The 20729-nt window shown below is 31.1% G+C and overlaps 2 protein-coding genes across 2 annotated transcripts; one reads left to right on the plus strand and one right to left on the minus strand.

Annotated features, from left to right (window-relative positions):
* Positions 1-6163: 6163 nt before the first annotated feature.
* On the plus strand, positions 6164-9253 carry LOC108860717 (AP2-like ethylene-responsive transcription factor PLT2). Its single transcript, XM_018634572.2, has 8 exons — positions 6164-6334; positions 6559-7006; positions 7120-7202; positions 7375-7383; positions 7475-7563; positions 7667-7740; positions 7842-7969; positions 8252-9253. Exons 1-8 carry the CDS (start codon positions 6199-6201, stop codon positions 8983-8985), a joined length of 1701 nt encoding a protein of 566 aa, XP_018490074.2. The 5' UTR covers positions 6164-6198; the 3' UTR covers positions 8986-9253.
* An 899-nt stretch (positions 9254-10152) lies between these two features.
* LOC108858726 (zinc finger protein WIP5-like) lies at positions 10153-12400 on the minus strand. The gene is made up of 2 exons (XM_018632607.1): positions 11813-12400; positions 10153-10608 (listed from the first exon to the last, which is right to left on the minus strand). Exons 1-2 carry the CDS (start codon positions 12392-12394, stop codon positions 10153-10155), a joined length of 1038 nt encoding a protein of 345 aa, XP_018488109.1. The 5' UTR covers positions 12395-12400.
* Between the last annotated feature and the right edge of the window lie 8329 nt (positions 12401-20729).

Below are 20729 nucleotides of genomic sequence, written 5' to 3' on the forward strand. Positions count from 1 at the left end.
AAAAGATGGAGCGGCGTCTTTTCAAATGGGCCAATGAAGCCGTGATAGATGAGATAAGAAAGGTGGATGCAAAACATGATGAACTTGTGAATGATGTTAAGGATCTGCGACAAAGTATGGTGGATCACTTTGAGTTTCAAGAAACAAGGGTTTGAAAAGATGGAACAAGAAGCTATGAGAATTAAAATGAACGAAGAAATGATTGAAAGCTATGATAGGATATGGTTCTTTGGAAAGGGATCTAGTAACTAAGATGATCATGTTCTTTTTATGTTGTTTGGTTATTTTATGTAATGAATTTCTCTTATGTGTTTAGATTTGTACGACTCTTATCTTATGTTTTGAGTGTCGAAAATGGTCAGGTTCTTATGTGGTATTGTAAAGTTTTCGAGTTTTAAACGACAACAAAAAAATTCATTAGTCTTGAGTTTGAGTAGATTGAGTTTGAGTAGATTATGAAAGTCTGATCTCTTCATGAACATGAGAAGAAATGTCATGCCACAACCAAATATGAGGATATCGAGAATGTCTCTAGGATCAATATTTAGATTGATAAAAGTTATATAGTTACATCTTTTCCAAATATACATGCAAACTGATGATTGTCTACTTTTAGTGGAATCTTCCAAAACAAATAATAGTCTGTCTATATTTACGAAATTGATTCCTTAGGGAAAATAGAAGATTTGGTATAATCTTTGAGAGAGCTCTTACTTTGACAGCTAGGATGAGGACACTAAAAATTTTAGAACTGGACAAAAAAATGAAACTGAAAAAACTAAATTGGAACCGAAGTGAAATATCTGAAATCAGAATTGGACCGAATCGTTCATATATTTCTATATCTGAAATAACCAAACCAAACTGGAACCAAACATGAACTGAACCGGAAATCGAATGGGTATCTGAATATATAGGAATATTAATTATATATAGATATAATATAACTAAATATATATTTATAATTTAAAAATCTATTAAAAGTACCAAAAATATTTGAGAAATAACTAAATTATTATAAATTATATAAACTATTTGTAAATATCTGATACTATATGAATAACCGGATAATATTATCCGAAATATCCAATTTTTTACTAAATCATCCTAATTTTTGATATTTTACACATCCAAATTATCCTAACTGGAATCAGAAACAAATAAGAACTTAATATTTTCAAGTACTTTCCGGTTCTTAGTTTTACTATCTGAATCGAACCAAAAATATGTCAAGTACTAAATAGATCCTCTAACCCAATATTCAAACTATTTGATACCCTAACTACCCAAATTGAACTGAACTGATATCTAAAATTCCTAGACGTAAGAAGATACATAATTTATCGATTCCTTCTTCCCACCTCATCCAGCCCACAGCATCTCACAGTGATATAGACGTGACTGTTGATACATCATAATTTAAAATAGGGAAAAACTGGAACGTCGCGAATAATAAGAAAATGTCATAACACCGGTGGTGGCCGCCTGGCCGGTGACTAAAGTCAGCAAAGTGTACCACCTTCTTCACTCTTCTCGACACATTCAACTCCTTAGATTCTTCCTAATTTATGTAAGTATATATTCTTTAGGTTTTATTTTTCAGCAAAGCCTGAAATTATGAGGTAGGACTGGATATTCAAGTATCCGTTTGAATTTAGATTTAATATTTCAAATTTTCAGATTCACCTTTTTCAGATTCACTTTTCTAAATTCTATTTTAATATTTTAAATACAGGATAGATTAAGATAATAATACTACTTTAAATTCTTTTCTAAATTATAATAAATTTCTAAAGCGATAAAAAAATATACATTGTTTTGATTCGGGTTATATAAGTTCGTTTCAAATATATCCAAAATAAAAAATAAAAACAAAAAAAGTAATTAAACTGAGTATAGAGTAATCTAATTATTAAATTGACAAATTAACAATAAAATATTAAATAAAACATGAAAACAAATATATTTTATAAATAATATGCATTAAAAACGTGTTATTTCAAAAAGCAAACTATGAAATACTTATTTATAGGTAATTCAATATCTAAAATATTCATTTAAATTTAAAATTTTATTTATATATATGATATCAAAATAAATATTGAATTTATAATTGAATTTATTACATATGTTTATATTTTATTAGTTATTATTTTCAATTTTGTTGGATTATCTGTTTTGGTTTGAATATGTTTGTTTCACCTTACAAAATTTATTCAGATACTTTTACATTTTGGATCAGGTAACGAATCAGAATTTTCAGTATCCGATTCAGATTTTGCATTCCGGATTTTATGCACAGCTCAAGCTTTGATATGTAATAATAATATAAATTTGTGTTTATTTCTATTATATCAAGTTATTATTTTTCTAATCACTCGGTTTATTTATAACTATCATAAACATTTGCACTTTCTTGTCTTTTGTCTGATTCTTAACATTGCATTTTACTTTTTTTTGTTAGAACATCTCTAATATATTACTCTATTTTTAATCTAAAATGATGTAATTCCAAAATGGATTGATTTTTATTCAAATTTATTATTTCATATTTTATTCTAAAAATAATATTCCTAAATGATTTATTTTATTTAAGATTTTATAGACCATTTCTTAAGTAAATAAAAATTTCAACTCCAAAATAAAGTAATAGGTAATATCACTTTATAAAAAGAGTAATCTAACTATTACTTTATTTTGGGGTTGAATATTAAATGAAATATTTTATTCCAAAATAGAGTTTGAAGTAGAAAATTGAGTAGAGTTGGAGATAACTTTATCACATTGATTTATCAACTTAAAGATCCAAACATGATTCTGTAAGTATTTTACAAAATAATTGTTTTATAACTAGACGTTTTTAGTGTAAATTTTAAATTTATACTATTTTTAGAGTTTTATAATGTTGCAAAAGCTACTTATTACAAAGAGCATATATAAAAATAAAGGAAAAGCAGATCTTACAACTCAAGCAAAGATGAACCTGACTTGGTTCCTGGGAAGTAGAGAGAAATCTGTCCCGAATAGAACAATTCACCTCTTTAAAGAAACCAACAGAACTAAACGTTTCAAGATAATAAAGCGTCAATGCTCTTGGAATTTTTGTATATTCTGTATAGTTAAGAAATATTTTGGATAGGTGTAGTTGTTAATTTCACTTCTAATTGTTATAATTCTTTGAATAGTTATCAATGTATAAATTCATTTCTGGATCTTTAGATTATAGACATGGCTTAATTTTTACATTTATAAACTATATCTGAAATTAGGAAAACTGCTCTTGATCTGGCGGGAAAATATCGTCCAATGGCAACATATGATTCCTTTTTGTTTGTCTATTATTTTACTTAAATCTTTTAAAGTGGTATGCATCAGATAACTGTTTCCGTGCATATACAATCATATGATCAGCTGATCACTGTCACATTATTTTCTTTATTTGATTATTGTTCTTTAGATTCTGGGAGCATTGAATATCTGAGACGCTGCAGTCCGAGTAAGCTCAGTTTGGAAGAAAGCGAAAAAAGGAAACGAACCATCTTTTTCTTATAATTCCTTTTCTATTATTAACTTCGTTAGAAAAGACTGAATGATTTATGTATATGGCATTCTTAGGAATGAGAACAAAAAAAAATCTTTGAGCAGACTTCTAGACCTGTTTTGATAGTATACTGTATTTGTGCAAATAGAAAATTAAATCTACAAACAACAGAACTTATGTTGAGTTACATTGTTTAATTGCTGTAGATATAATATATATATATATATATATATATATATATATATATATATATCTGTGTGTGTGTGTGTTATTTTGATGTTGATAATATTTAAATGGAGTATATATTAATTAATGTATGCATAAACGTATAATTTATCTTATTAAGCAGAGTAATAAACTAATGCCGAGTTGGTCTAGTTGCGGTTAAAGACTATTTACACTATTTAGGTTTTCAACAAAAAGCTGATTAAACCAAAAGAAAGAAGTAGATTACACGTATAGTGGTCTTCACATGGGAAATCGTTTTTTTTTTTTTTGCTAAAATATTAATGGGAAATCGTTTTCTTTTCTTGTTGAGTGGAATGGAATATAGATAGTGTCTAGTGTTAAATAAAATTATTATAATTTAGTAATTATACATATAAAATTTAATAAAATTATAGTATAATTTATAATTACGCATGCAATAACAAGAACTGTGTATTTACAGAAATTTAATATTTTACCAAAAAATGAGCAGTGTGTTTACCAAAGAGATATATAGGAACGGTGTTATGGACAGGGGCGGCTTAGATGGGTGGGCGGGGAGTGCGACCGCCTAAGGGCCCAAGGATCCAGTTTTTTTTTAGAATTTTTTTTAAATTTTTAATAAATAAAAATGTAAATATAAATATATTTTAACTAAATTTAGTTATGTATATTTTAAAAACTAAATTTATCTTGAAAATTTTCATACAAAATAATATAATTGCTTAAATAATTATATTAAATTTTAGATTTTAACTAATTTTCAAAAGAAAAATTGCCAAAAAGCTATATAATTTATTTTTGCCCGGAAGCCTAAAATGTTTATGAGCCGGCTCTGGTTATGGACGACACAAAGGCATGCGACTAAACAGAGGGTCGACTCTCCTAGCACAATACAAGCTGCTAGTGTGCATATGACATATTTAGTTATTAAATTATTTTTATTCAATCTTAAATTACTAAACAATATCTTCCTTTGGCGGGTGCGAAGTCCGATCAATCAGTCAACAGATTTAAACTCGGGAAACCAAAACAAAATCCACCCCAATTCTTTTTCATTTTCTAATATCCTTTTTACAGATGAAAACTAAATGAATTAAATAATTTTATTCTTTTAAATGATTTTCTCCCTCTTCCATATATTCCAATTATTTTGAACATCAACGAAGACTGACATTTACTCTTTCCAAATATTCTTTGTAAGTATTAACAAATGATGCGCTATATAATCAGGCGTATATAATATTGTATGTCCTTACACATGCAAAAGAGTAAACTCGGGGATCTACAAATATACTAGCATAGTTTAAAAGGGTCGATCCAATTGTATGTATATAGTACCTTTGAGTCATCTCAATGCGATTGCATGTATGTCACACGTAAACGTATACGAATACGTAGCCGTGGGCTTACACATGTTTAGGGACATGTAAGTGCATGTGTATGTAGTGAGAGAGAATGGTCAATGGTAAGAGAGTGAGAGATGATTCGCAGAGTGTGGGAATGCTGGGCTTTTGGGAGTCATTAATCGCAATAAACGAGGAACGCGAGTTCCAATATCCAAGTGGGGTAAATTTTTTGTTTTAATAAGTAAGTGATTTTGATTTTATTTGCTTTTAGGGTTTGGATTTTCTCTTCTTGGAAGCGTAGATTTGTCTTATTCACGACACTCGTGTCCCAAATTTATTGCAATATCATATCCCAGATACAAACATTTTGACCAAAAAGAGTATACATGATCAAACATGTGAACTGTAACAGTTGTTTTAATTTAGTCACTTTTCTATAGCCTCATTTCATTCTATTATTGTGATCATATGATAACGTGTGGTTGTACATATACTACTTAATAAATATTAACTATATTTCTATCTAATATATATATATATATATATATATATATATATATATATTTATGAGTAAGTTCTTATTTTGTAATAATAAAATGTGGTTGTGATAGCAATCATATAAAAACTCCATTTAATATTTATACACATATTCGTGCATCATTTTAATGGTTGATATTAAAAATCAGGGCAATCCTTTGTTGAGGTTTTAAAAAACAATTTAAAGATTCAATGTAATAGTTTTAACTTCAAAACCTGTTTAGCTTCCTAAAGAGTAATCCCTCTATTTTTAGGAGTTTTACAAATATCTTTGTCTACTTTGTTTAAACCCTCAAGTTATCGGAGAGACAGTGTGTGTTTAGAGAGAGAAAGTACAAGTTTGCGACTGCGTTGCAGCCATACATAGAGAGCAAAACAAGACACTTCCCCTCTATCCTTGATTGGTAATCTCTCTTCATCATAACATTCATCTTCACAAAGTTCTTATTCTTAAATCTCTCTCTCTCTTTTATCTTATGATACCTCTCTGATCAATTTATGTCCCCTTATATTGCAGATTTTATCAAAGTGATTTAAGATTTGATTTCAAAGGAAGGAAAGATAATGAATTCTAACAACTGGCTTGCTTTTCCTCTATCACCAAGCCACTCTTCTTTGCCTCCTCACATCCACTCACAAACCTCTCAATTCAATCTCGGCTTGGTCAGCGACAATATTGACAACCCTTTTCAAAACCAAGGTATATGCGCAAACACATACATATGTTCATGTATATTTGAAAATCTTTCATTTATATATATTTGTTATGAGGGTCTAGATTCTACATTCATTAATAATAGAGTAACTATTTATATCTAGTCGAATGTACTAGCACATGTTTAAAAAACGGACGTGTTTATATCATCCGTTTTTTCAGATTCTTGTTTTTAATTGCTTTCACAAAAGCATTGTATGCTTTCTCAGAATGGAATATGATCAATCCACACGGTGGAGGCGGAGAAGGAGGAGAGATTCCAAAAGTGGCTGATTTCTTGGGAGTTAGCAAGTCGGACAATCATCAAGCCGACCACAACCTCGTACCGTATAACGACATTCATCAAACCAGTGACTCAGATTACTACTTCCAAACAAATAGTCTGTTACCTACCGTTGTCACTTGTGCCTCCAACACTCCTAATAACTATGAGCTTCAAGAGAGTGCCCACAATTTGCAATCACTCACCCTTTCAATGGGAAGTGCCGGAGCCACCGCTGCTGGAGCGGCTGCCGTTAAAGCCTCGCCTGGTGAGACTAGCGTGGATAATAGTTGCAGCTCTACTAATATAAGTGGGATAGCCATCGTTGAAGCTGCGCCGAGACGGACCTTGGAAACTTTTGGACAACGAACCTCTATATATCGTGGTGTTACAAGGTCTAAAGTTCTGTTTACTTTTTATTTTATAGTTTAGTAACGAAAACTTTTTATTTTATAGTTTAGTAACGAAATTTATATACATATTTTATCTTTTACTCTGGCTATTACAGACATAGATGGACCGGTAGATATGAAGCGCATCTTTGGGATAATACCTGTAGAAGAGAAGGACAATCAAGGAAAGGAAGACAAGGTAAGTGTAGTCATGTGTTTTATAAATTTCTTAATTGCTTAATTCGTTTCCTCTTGTGGTCTCATAATCTCTGCAAAAATATTTAATTTGGACTTTCTGTATGCTATTTATGTTCCTCATCATTCTTATGGCTTTGATGGTTGAATCTTGGACTTCTTCGAAATCTCTACAGTCTACTTAGGTGAGTATACATTAAATATTGTTTTTTCTCCATCATATATACTTTTATTTAAGATTTTTTTAATCGGTTATAAATTTATAACTACATTCAGGTGGGTATGACAAAGAAGAGAAAGCAGCAAGAGCATATGATTTAGCTGCACTTAAATATTGGGGCCCCTCTACTACTACCAACTTTCCGGTAAGTTATTTCAAATTGTCATGGTTATATATTGCTAAGTTTCTAAACGGTATAATGATTGATAATATATCGTTATAATTTCCTACGTTTTAACATATTTTAGATTACTAACTATGAGAAGGAAGTTGAGGAGATGAAAAATATGACGAGACAAGAGTTTGTGGCTGCTATTAGAAGGTTTGTATGAACACTTTTTCATTAGACTTGAACGTATTCGTTACGTTGCATAGATATATATACGGTGTTAGTTTTCTAATCAAAGAACTTTATCATTTTAGGAAAAGTAGCGGATTCTCGCGTGGTGCATCGATGTATCGCGGAGTAACAAGGCATCATCAACATGGAAGATGGCAAGCAAGGATTGGCCGAGTTGCTGGAAACAAAGATCTCTACTTGGGAACTTTCAGTAAGTATATTCTGTTTTATCATATTATATAAACCATTATTTCAATACTTATCTGTTACACTTAACACCTTCTAAAATTACGAGGAAATTATTTGTCGAAATTTTAAATACTACTTTAATCTATGAACCGCACTATACAAGATCGATGTCAAATTGTTTAAAGATCATTAGATCTAGAGATAAGTTTAATATTGCAAAAATAAAGCTGATTTCTATACAAGTTATATTTTATCGAAGATGTGAATAGATTTCCATGCTTATATTCTCATTTTCCTTGCTCAGCCACAGAAGAGGAAGCGGCTGAAGCATACGACATAGCTGCAATAAAGTTTCGAGGTCTGAACGCGGTTACAAACTTTGAGATTAACCGCTACGATGTAAAAGCTATCCTAGAGAGCAACACACTTCCTATAGGAGGTGGTGCAGCTAAACGGCTCAAAGAAGCTCAAGCTCTAGAATCATCAAGAAAACGCGAGGAAATGATAGCCCTCAGCTCAAATTTTCATCAGTATGGTGCAGCGAGCGGCTCTAGCTCTGGGCTTCAGCTTCAACCTTACCCACTAAGCATTCAACAACCTTTTGAGCATCTTCATCACCAGCCTCTACTTACCCTGCAGAACAACAACGATGTCTCACATTATAATACTAACCCTCAGGATTCCTATAGTTACATCCAGACACAGCTTCATCTTCATCAGCAACAAACCAACAATTACTTGCAGTCCTCTAGTCATAGCTCCCAACTCTACAATGCTTATCTTCAGAGTAACCCTGGTTTGCTTCACGGATTTGTCTCTGATAATAATAGCAACACTTCAGAAGTTTATGGAAACAATGGGATTGGTATTGGGTCAACCTCCGCAGTAGGAACATCGGCTGAGGAAGAGTTTCCCACGGTTAAAGTTGATTACGATATGCCTCCTTCAGGTGGTGCCACAGGGTACGGAGGATGGAGTACTGGAGAGCATGGTCAGGGGTCAAATCCAGGAGGTGTCTTTACAATGTGGAATGAATAACAGGTTGTTTTTCTGTCTTTCTTGCGAGGCAAGGTATGACTCTGAATGATAGTTATCGTTTTCTTGTATCACAATTAGTTTAGAATCGGCGGAGTCTTCTTGATTAGCAGAGGATTTAGGACTTTTTTCCACTTTTGGACGGCTAAGATGATGAACTTCTAGACGGCGATTAACAGTCCTCAAGGGTTAGTGTTTTATGGGTGCTTAAACAATATGGATAAGTGCCCAAATTTTGTTTTAAAAACTAACCCTTCTGACTAATTTCTCAAAACGTGTAATTTGTCTAATAATTAACGATTTATGTTTCCTCTATGCTATCCTCTTGTACCTTATTTCTGAAAATATAACTCTTTTTCCAACAAATTTAACTATATTGCGTGTTATATATTACTGTATGTGAATAAACTTGCGCCTTTTCCACATACAGAAATTTTGTTTGCTTAAAATTCACAGATATGTGCAGTTGTCTGGTTAATCAATTTTATAGTAGAACTTAATTAATTTAAAACGTTCGTAGAAGTTAAGTCTAACTTATACGTGGCAAAGAGATGTCCTCTGTTTTTGTTTGTTATTTTTGGGCCTTTCATTTTGGGTCTTTATTGTAAGACTTTGTAGTTGGGCTGTTCATTTTGGGCTTTTAATAAAATTAGATGACAAAAAACTGATCATTTTAAAACGGGATAATTTTTTTTGGCATCCAATTTATAACAAAACATTAAGGATAAATAAACCATCTCAATCTCAAGAATCAGAACAAAATCTGTACTAACTTATATTCCCTCTGTTTTAATGTAGATAATATTTTAGAAAGACTATTATATTTAAATTTACATGGAGTTTTAAGATTTTAAAGTTAACTTTAACTTTATTGGAAACTATGCAACCAATTAGATTTTACAGTTTTTTAATTGGTTAACTAATTTTAAAATTATATTTTAAGTTTTTTTATAATTGGTTAACTAATTTTAAAATTATATATTTAAAATATTTGTTTGGAAAAATGTAGTTTTCTTAATTTTTATGCATTAAAAACATGTAAGTATTATGAAACCAAAGGAGTGGTTAATTGAAAAACAAGCACAAAACAAAACATGACCAAAGCAAAAGAACACATGCATACAAATTCAATGCATGAGGGAACAAAACAGAACACATGAAACATAATTATCACTCATTGTTGTTGCAATCATCTTGTTGCTCGATATCAGAAGCAGCCTCGTAGTAGTCCTCATGATCTCCCCCAAAGCTATCAATCCCACAAGGAACATGACCATTCCCAAAAGCCTTGACGTGGTCCTTAAGAGACCTCTTGTGTTTAAAATCCGAGCCACATGAGCAATACCAAAGCTTACCGCAATTCTTCTCATGCGTTCTCCAATCTCCTTTTACTGCAAAGGCTTTGCCACACCTGCGACAAGCAAAAGGTCTGGATCCGTGTTTGCGTTTGTAATGTGTTTGGAGGGTTCGAAAGTCCTTGAGAGGCTTGGCTCGTGGGTGGTCAATGTTGTTCTTGCAGCCTGGTGCACAGCAGAAACATGGTAGTCTTAGCATTCCTGTTGGTTGTGTTCCTCTAAGTGACTCTGGTCCCTTTCTGTATTGTGAACCGTGTCCCCACATGTGCATCTATAATGAAAGCGTTTTGATGTCATCAATCATAAATGAATTATCAGTATTACAAAGTATTGGTTCATATCTTTTTAAGTTTAGGATAAATGCTACAGCCTACTGTTGTTAGGTATTATAACACTATCAACTGGATTCTTTTTCCTTCAACAAAAGACTATACTAGTCAATAGGATTCCAAACCCGAAAGCCGATTGGATTCTTTCAGATGCAGGTATTTGTCTAATAGTATATGTCAACAATAATTAGTTATATTAATTTACATTTATCATTGTTTACAAACATATTAAATGCAAACGCAAAGCCAAACTTATTTATTTTGGTGTGAGTTTTTCAGCTTTGTAAAATTTCAAACAATTTAAAACATTTATAATGTCATATTCTTTTTAAATGTCAATAAATTTAAAATATGAACATAAACCAAACAAAATCCGAATATTATATAAGATGTAAAATACTTTAACCAAACAGAAAAAGATGTAAATGTGAAAACACTATATGTAAAGGTCTGCACATTTTTTTGTCAATCTGTACATATATACTCCTCTTTATTTCATGTAAAAGTTTGCTTTTGGCATATGAAATAACTTTAATCCCTGTGGCTATCTTTTGGGTAGTATTACTCTCTTCCTAGTATATCTATAAACAAAACAAAGTCTATAGGCACAAATAATCTGCTAGACTTTAACTCTTCTTATCGTTTTATAGTATTCTTTTTTTCTTATTTTATTGGGTTTTATGAGCACAAAAATCAAAAGAGACAATAAAGATGGAGGAGGACTAAGCATGTTTCAGGATTGTATAGATTCAGTCTGACAAAAAGACTGTTGGTTAAAGAAGATCTTCTGACTTTGGTAAGTTGTTAAATAGGCACCATCATTCAACACCCTGAAATCGAGTTGACGTGTACCATCAAATTTGTAAAAGAGTTAATTATTCTCGAGTTAATAAAAACATCACGGCATAGTAGTAAGTTAGTAACTGCTAAAACTACTTGATAGTTACAACTTAGAGGTGTTACCAAAAAAAAAAATTAACTATTAGAGATACACCTAAATATCCGAATATCCATAAATGAATAGCGAGTTTGTAAATGTTTCTATTAGACCAACCAAAAGATATGGACTATTTAAAATCCGTTTTGAATAACAAGTCAAATCTTGAAATGAGTTATTATTTGATTCTTGAATCAATGGAGTAGTACCTGCATGTTGTTGTATCTGTTGAATGTCTTGAAGCAAAGAGGACAAGAAAACTGTGTAGGACCAATCAAAATCTGAGCGGGAGTAGGGATCCAATAGTGATGACCTTTGTATAAATCTCCAGGATCATCATCATCATGAAGGTGGGACTCGACTGTGACCTCCACTTCTTGGTGATGATCTTGATATTGCTCCTCGGTGGTTGTTGTCTCAGGAGCAATATAGCTCCCACCAACCTCGTAGTTTGGTAACCCTAGATGCAGATCCACGGTTACATCATGAGGATCATCGTGAAAGTTTGAAGAGGTAGTGTGATCAGTGTTCATGAAAAAGGGTTGATCTTGTTGTTCTTGGTGCCTTATGGGACTTGAGATAAGAAGGGGAAGAGCTTCTCGGAGCGGTGGTGAGTTAGGGAAAGTGGAGGTAGTGGTAGTGGTAGTAGGAGGCATGTAATTAGGGTTTGTGGTACTAGGGTAATAGAAGCTGTTTGGAGAGTTGTAAATGTAAGAGAGAGAAGTGGAATAGTTGAAGTTTGTATTGTCAAATCCATTGTTGAAGAGATTGGAACAAGCTGGATTAGACATGACTTCGAGGAGAAGACAAAGAAGAAGAAAGGCACCGTAGCTGTGGTTGATGGATTTGTGCCCAGAGAGAGAGAGAGAGAGGATATATGGATGTGAATTTGCGTGTGTATATATATGGGTGTGTGAGTGTATATAATATATATTTATGTAACGTTTGAGATGTGACGAAGCGGTGGAAAATATTCATGATGATATGAAAGGCTACGTAGAGGTAAGTAGGGTGAAAAGATCCAAGAAGAAAGTTGAAGAGGCAAAAAAGAAACTAAACTATCGGGACTCGCACTGGTGGGTCTATGGATGTACGAGTATACACTATAAGATTATCTCCAACTCATCTTTATTTTTGTTTTTATAATAATATTTAGAATTAAAACCATTCTAATTTATCTCTATTTTTGCTTCTAAAATAGGTTTTTTCTATATATAGAAAAAGAAATAGTATTCTTCTATATTTTACTTTATATTTAGAGATCTCTATTTTAAAGAAATACATTACAGTAAAACTCATTTTTATTATAGAGTTCCTTTATTTTAAAAGCAAAAATATTGTATGTCCTGAAGCCGCCGTCTGCCGCCTGAAGTTATAACGAGGCTACGGTGGTTGTAGGGGAGTTAGAATTGGATTTTAAGGTTAGAACCACAATGGTTCTCATTTTTAACTTTTGTAGGTTCGGTTGTTGTTTGAGGCAGTGTTAGTGCGCGAATTCGTGTGATGGGTTATCTCCTATGTTCTTCATCTTCTAGTAGCGACAATGGTCGATGTTGAGTGGTTTGGTAAGGCTTTCCGTGTATTGTGGCTTGGTGTCTTGTCACAGTATGCAGTTTTGCCTTCGTTCATGGGAGACTGCAGATTTCATATATAAGATCGTCCCTGGCTTATCTGTTGATTGTGTTGTCAAGGGCTGTTTGGGATTCTCATGTGTGGAGCTAAAGGTTGGGGGTCCTTGTTGTCTATGTCAGTATCTCCACTTCTTTGGCGGCTTCTTTCTAGTTACCCATCTGTCTCGCATTCTGGATCATTCTGCTTCAGATTATATGCGTGTGACTTCTGAATGCTTTCAGTTTCGTTTTTTGGTCATTCCTTGTTCTCCAGCGAAGATTGGCCTCGAAGAGCATCTGGGACCATATTAGGTTTTCTTGTCCGACCAAGGTGTTGTTTTGCTAGCTAAATTGGGCCAGTTGGGCGGCTAACGACGAAGAGATTGGTTGAAGATTAATCATCCCAGTGCTCGGTGGTTCCTTAGTCATCTAACAGGTTAATTTTTATGTTTTCTTTTTGTAGGAATTGAAGAGTAAAAACTTGAGGAGATCATCAAGAATCAGCTACTACAGTGATAAAATAAGATGTACCAGTAATTGAGGCAACAAGGTGAACTCCATCCATGGTTGAGAACGAGAATTGATAATCTGAAGATAATAGAGCTTTCTAGCGGAACACGTCAGTGCGCTGGTTGAGCCAAACTAGTATTGTTATGTTAGATTACCGTTTGTTCAAATCGAGCTTGTAATCGACATTTGAATTCTTGTTTTTCGAGTTGACAAATAAAATTTAATATATTTTTTTTGTTTTTATATCACTAATTCATTAGACGTGTCAGAAGCCCAATTTTTTGAAATGTTGTACATGAATTTCTTTTTTGATGGTAATGCAAAAGACTAGAACAAATCAATGAACAGTATTGAAAAGTGTATCATCCAAAAAAACTCTCTCTTGATTTTGTAGGGTTAGGAAAGATTGTTGTAATTTCTTTTTGGTTTATAAATGGTTTCTCTTATTAGATGTTCAATTTCAATCACATTATTAATATATTGCAGTCAGATCGACCGTTGCTGCGGAAGCAATTGCAATTAAACCTGTCCTTTTAAAAGCTCAAGAGCTTGAATTCAGAAGATTAATCGTCCAGTCAGACTCTCTTCTCATCAACTTATCCGATGGATAAACTCCTGGAACCCTAATTTTAGAGATTTATCATTTATGGTATTCTATTGGGTATTTGATTTCTATCTGCAAATCAAAATTTATAATGGGTTTTTGTTCTATCTGCGCTTACTGCAAATGGAATTGCAATCATATCGGTTCTTTTCAAAGCTCAAGAACTTTGTTAGACTGGCTGATGCTCTAGCAGAGTAGATCTTAAGAGAGTTTATTGTACTTGACCTTGACCCATTAATCAAAAGTATGGTTCACACAAAAACCAATATTTAATGAAAATTTCACCCTGCACAGGGTGTAGTTACTACCTAGTTGGATACCAAAGGTATCAAAGTGTAAATGTTAATAGTTGTGAATCTATATTGGTCACCACTATACCAACTAACCTATGTACAACAACGTATGAAATGGATTATATGCATGAATCAGATACATACCCTTGTATGGAGAGAGATAATATATTGATTAACAATAAGGTGTTTGGGGATAATATATTGATGGCTTTGGGAAAGGAAATAGTTGTGATCTAACACAGCAGTTGCTTTGGTGGTCTCGTTTCCATGTCGGCTCTGCTTCAGAAACATATTACTTGGGAATGGTGACCTCAGTTTCTTATTCATCTACACTTCAATGTGTCATTGTTTTTCTAAAGGCAATGTGTCAATGTGTATTTTGCTGTTTTATTAAATTAAAAAGATTTTACGTAGATGTATATATTTTTTGTTTTATTTTATATACAATATTGTCTTTTTTTTTTTGATTTGCATTTTCGTTTGCTCATTTTTTTCTCGCTAAATTTTTATATACTTCTCAATTCATGCATATATACACTTCTAACACAGTTGCACGAATGCTGTTTTTGTTTTTGTTTTTGTTTTTGTTTTTGTTTCTATTTTTAATAGAAAATCATGTTATTGTAAAGGGATATATTATTTATATGTTCTGTAATAATGTTGAAATAGTTTATAGACTGCTCATTTGTTGCTATGGTCCTATGAATGGACATAAAAGGTTGAATATTAATTTTAGAAAATAAAGCGGAGGAAGGGACGCGTGGATCTAAGACCATGATTATTGGTATCCCTTAAGCCATCCCTTAGGATCAAGGGAGAAGAAATGGGGAAAAACCCCTAATTAAGGGATGTTCCTTATGGTTTCATGACCAAAAAAAAGAAAAAATAGAAAAGAAAAGATTAGGGACTTTTCATCATCCCACTAATAATGATGCTCTAAGTCGTTCTCCAGTTTATTTCTCTAAAAATTTGTTTCCTTTTCAACCCAACTTTAAAATACTACTAGTTTCTTACTTGCGCTTTAAGCGCGGTAAAATTTTCAGATAATATTTTGTTCAGTAAAACATATTTTTATTTTATTTGCAGACCTATGTGATATTTATCTTTTGGTAATAATTTATATTGTGTTGAAATTTTTGTTTGAGGTATATAAAATATATATTTTTACTAAATCTTAACTGATTTAAAAATAAATGTTATTTTTAGCATACATATGTGTTTTATGTACTTTACATAATTTGTGTGGGTGCTATAATTATTTTAGTTTGACTAATTAAAAAGTGAAATACAAAATGATAAGTGTTTTAAGTGTAGCTTTCTGTATAGTTTTTCTTTTTGAACAAAGTAAAGTTTTTCTGGAAAAAAAAAATAAAACTGTAGTTATATTTTAACAATGAGAATTTTCTATGAAAAATTTATTTGAAATAACGTTTTGATTTTGGGCTTTATTTGTTTAATAACTACAATAGTACTCATTTCAAATTAACTAATGTGTTTTGAGGGATGTTTGATAGTTGGATTTATTGCACAAATATATTGTTTGGATATGGTATTATGATATATGTTATTTTTAGTATGACCATTTAATATTTAAATGACAACTTCTTATCAGTAGATAAAAATAGGACTCTAATTTAATAGATTAGATTTTAGTGTAATTTTCACACTGTTTTTGATGTAAACTTTTCCAACTCAACATTAAAGGTTATACTATTTTAGTGTAACACTAATAATTTTATATTAAATTTGGTATGAAAGTATAGTGTTAAAATAAAATAGTGGAATTTTAGTGTTGGATTGGAGAAATTTATTGTAATAATCAAAAATAAAATACAGTAGAACCTCTATAAATTAATACTCTATAAATTAATAATCTCTATAAATTAATAAATTTTGCCGGTCCCAAATTGGGCTAGTGTTAAATATAACACAAATCGATAAAATAATAAGATAATAATATTTTTAAAACTTCTATGTAAATATATAGTCCCCTTAAAATCATAAATTAATAATCTATCTATATATAATTTTTATATAAGTACAAGCTAAATATTATATTGTTGGTTTTATATTCACAATGAAAATTCTTTGTTTTTCTTAACATTTCAATATATTTTAATAATATTTGGTAAAATTATACCGAAAACCACTTAACAATTCTATGTAACATAAAAATATACACAAAATAAGATAATAAAACAATATGAAAGTCAAATTTCTAAAATTTAAATAATGTACATACGGTAAAATAAAAAATATATATATTTTTATAAATAAAAATATTTAAAAATAGAAAAAATCTAAATAAGGAAACTTTTGTAAATTAATATCTCTATAAATTAATAAAATTTCAAAGTCCCAACATTATTAATTTATAGAGGTTCTAGAATTGGATTAAGATGACAATGTTTTTAATGTTGAAGTTGCACTAAGATAATATGATTTTAACACTATAATAGTATTATGGATTGAGATGCCTTTATGTGCTTGTTCTGTGGCCTTCTCTAGTTACCAGCACCTCTTGCCAGACCATGAGAAAGCCTCCCACCGTATTCTTAGCTGCAAATGTAAGCTTTTCATGATGGTAAACTCATCGGACGGTATCGTCAGCGGTATGCACCCTTTCTCTGAGACTCGAGGTGTGCATAACTATATATATGATATGCATAACAGTTAACTTTTTGAGTTATTTTCATTTTGGGTCATTTTGTGAGTTTCTGTTACATGAAAAACGCGTTATGTCAAAAAAAAAAAACGCATTATGCTACTAAGTATTTTTTTCGGTGGTTGAATACTAGAACTCATATGTCACTAAATGTTTCCAACTTTTTTTGGTTGAACAAAATCAAACAATGCACCTTTTCCTAAGATCTCTAGTAGGTGACTAGAACATATTTGTAATTTTCTTTAATTTTGTCGTCCATATTCCAACCAGTTATATTTTATCTTTTGGCTAAAAAGATGGCCAACCAGTTAAGTTACCGATACTAGTTTTAAATTTGTTTGCGTATTGCAAGATCAAACATTGTAAAGATGGGTCAAACACTATGGGGTTTGAAACTAAATTTTGCTAGTGGCAATGTGTGTGAACTCAAAGATCTTTAGTTAAAAGTCCAAGCTATATTGACATACAGTTTACTTCTGATATAATTAATTGGGATATTAAAACATGAGATGTTCCCGAGATAGCACGAGTGTGAATGTTTTGTGGTTGCACTTAGCAATTACTTCAGTATGTTCTTTCAAACCGTCTCTTGTCTTCGGTTTCTTCGTTGTTCTCTCTTCTCCAAACTTATTTTTTTCTCTACGGACCAGTACACTTTAAATACAATATAATTATAATACATGCTTCATGCATGTGCTATGTTTACATGCTTAATTTGTTATAAAGCACAAGTCTAATGGTTGACATTATATCGGACTTGTGATTAATTTTCATCCAAAATATACATCTACAACTTCTAGTCAGATTTAGAACATATATAAAGGGTTGTAGAATTATTCTTGCTTTAAATTTTATCTCTCTTAAAATTACTAATCATGATTTTAGTTTATTTGAGTTATTTTTTCTTCTGGAAACTAAATTATTACTAGTTAACCAATTTAGATCTGAGTTTTGGTCAAGGTAATTAACATGGTAGATCGTAATAGATGATCGGTCCATCACATGTCATTAGTAGGAAAGTATATTACAAACATAGGCTAAGTAGTGTGATACACTTTTATGCTACTCCACTTTGTAGCACTAAATGTGTTTTTCCATAGACCAACCGATCAGTTCATAGAGCATATAGAAAAGTTAATTTCTGAAGTGACAATTAAAAAAATTTCAAGATAGTCCACTCTATATCACTAAATGCGTTCAATAGAAATAGTTTTAAAATTACATTTTCTTAAATTTCATATTATTCTTACAACTAGAGAAAGGATATATCAACTTACTGTTTGTTAGTTCTTCCGGTTGTCGTTGAACTAACACCATTAATTTTTGAAAACTTTGCGCGTATTTTTTCGCGAGTAAATTTGTATTTTAATCCATATGAGATCGATCCATCCAATAATAAATTTAATTAGAAGAAAACATAAATCTTTTTGTGACTTGTGAATGAATGAGGAAAAAATATTATTTGTAAGACAAAAATCTGAGTAAACTCCTAACAGATTCCCCATATATTTTTACAATTTTTTCTATAGACAAGACGTCGAAAATATTCAAATTTTCAAACGGCTACAATATCCATCGAATTCTTAATGACTTTTTTAAGTTGTATTTTTGACGAATTAATCGTCGGGAATTCTCGACAAGCTTTTTATTTATATCAGGAACTCCATCGAGAATCAGATTGTTTTCTTGTATTGAATGTGTTATTTAGTGTTTTACATATTCATGATACAATTAGAAGGCTAGGAAAAATCATAAGTTTTAATTTGACATTGAATTGTGCATATTTTCATATTTTCATATTATTAACAAAGGTAATATGTAACCAAGAATACGGTAGCATGTGTATTGCATATACAGATGACTGAATTTCATAAACTGTGTAAATTTTTATTTTTTCTCATAAGGATATAAGATTATTTTTTTGACGACGGAAATCACCTTATTAGATACTCCTATATATTAAAATATATCGAGATTATATATATAGCACACTAAAATTTGAAAGATAACGTAATATTAAAACTATTAACAATATAATTAATAGTCTAACTTTTTTAGAAAATAAATATAAACTAAGATATTATTTCTTATTTTATTAGTTCTAAATATTTACCACTATGGAAATTTCTCATATATAAGAATATATTTTCACCTAATATTTAAGTTTATATTTGGAATCAATGTTTAAGAAATAAAATCCTAATAATAAACAAAAATATTTAGCTAAGAAAACTAACACTAACTATTAAAAGTTATCATTTTCGACAATGCATAATCTATAGTATATTCCTTCAAATGTGTAGGGATAATTAGACCTATTCAGTACCGTACACAATTTTATTTCATTAAAAAAATATACTGGCTCTGTAAACCTTACCAATGGCTGTCCAAAACATCACTTTTCTCAAAAATATCAAACTATTCAAAATCGCATGGCGAATTCAAATGAAAGATTTAGGTCTAGACATTAAGATCCTCGGATCGGGTTCATATCGAGTTTTGTTGGATCCGGATATTTCAGATCTTAAATATTTAGATCTAATAAAATAACTTTAATTTATCGGTTTGGGTTCGGGTACGGGTCTTACTGGTCCGGATCAGTTCCGGTCTTAGATAACGAGTTCGGTTTGGTTTTAGATCAGATTCGGTTTGGGTCATATCGGATCCAGCTTAAAAAATACCCAAAATACAAAAAATACTTGAAAATATTTAAGTTCATGAAAATATCTGAAACCCTAAGACATGAAAATATCAAAATTTTATCTGATTATCAGAATTATATTTTGATAATCTAAAATTTTACCCCAAACCCAAAAATATATCCGAAAAGCCAAACTTGAAACTTAAAAAAATAACCCATAATACCAAAATATACTAAAGTAACCTATGATACCAAAAATATACTAATATATATATATATATATTAGAATTTCGGATAGTTCGGATATCATGTCGGGTCTCGAGTTTGGGTAGGATCTAAAACTCGTGGATCCTCCACGACAAAACCCAATATATAGGGTAAAAAGATCAGTTCAGTTCCTACCTAAACCATGATTTTTTTGGATCGATTTGGGTCTGATCCTCTTGTCCGGGTAAAATGCTAGGCCTATAAAGATTAGTTCATGGATACAATACACAACAACGGAAGGCGAAACTCTAGAGTTTATTCTAGCAGATAAAGATATAAGTCTTGCGTGTTCCATTATATCTGTTATATGATTGATTATACTGTATATCGTAGAACACTAAATTGTGTATAGTAACTATTATTTTCCCTGCAAAAAGTTAAAATCTATGCACCATGCAAAAAACGTGGTTAGCTTATGTAAAAAGACAATGTATATTCTGTGACGGGAGGTTCATTGAAACTAATCAAACATTTAATATAATAATTAAAAGAATCAATTTACTTTTGATTTTAAAAATAAAACAAAAGAAAAGAGT

Source organism: Raphanus sativus, chromosome 5 (assembly GCF_000801105.2).
Source record: "Raphanus sativus cultivar WK10039 chromosome 5, ASM80110v3, whole genome shotgun sequence".
NCBI lineage: Eukaryota > Viridiplantae > Streptophyta > Magnoliopsida > Brassicales > Brassicaceae > Raphanus > Raphanus sativus.

Excerpts from the sequence above, each read along its gene's own strand:
- LOC108860717 (XM_018634572.2), top strand. The coding sequence starts at position 6,199 with ATGAATTCTAACAACTGGCTTGCTTTTCCTCTATCACCAAGCCACTCT. Across the intron at positions 6,335-6,558 it reads CAACCCTTTTCAAAACCAAG|AATGGAATATGATCAATCCA; the intron begins GTATATGCGCAA and ends ATGCTTTCTCAG. Across the intron at positions 7,564-7,666 it reads CTACTACTACCAACTTTCCG|ATTACTAACTATGAGAAGGA; the intron begins GTAAGTTATTTC and ends AACATATTTTAG.
- LOC108858726 (XM_018632607.1), bottom strand. The coding sequence starts at position 12,394 with ATGTCTAATCCAGCTTGTTCCAATCTCTTCAACAATGGATTTGACAAT. Across the intron at positions 10,609-11,812 it reads ACAGATACAACAACATGCAG|ATGCACATGTGGGGACACGG; the intron begins GTACTACTCCAT and ends CTTTCATTATAG.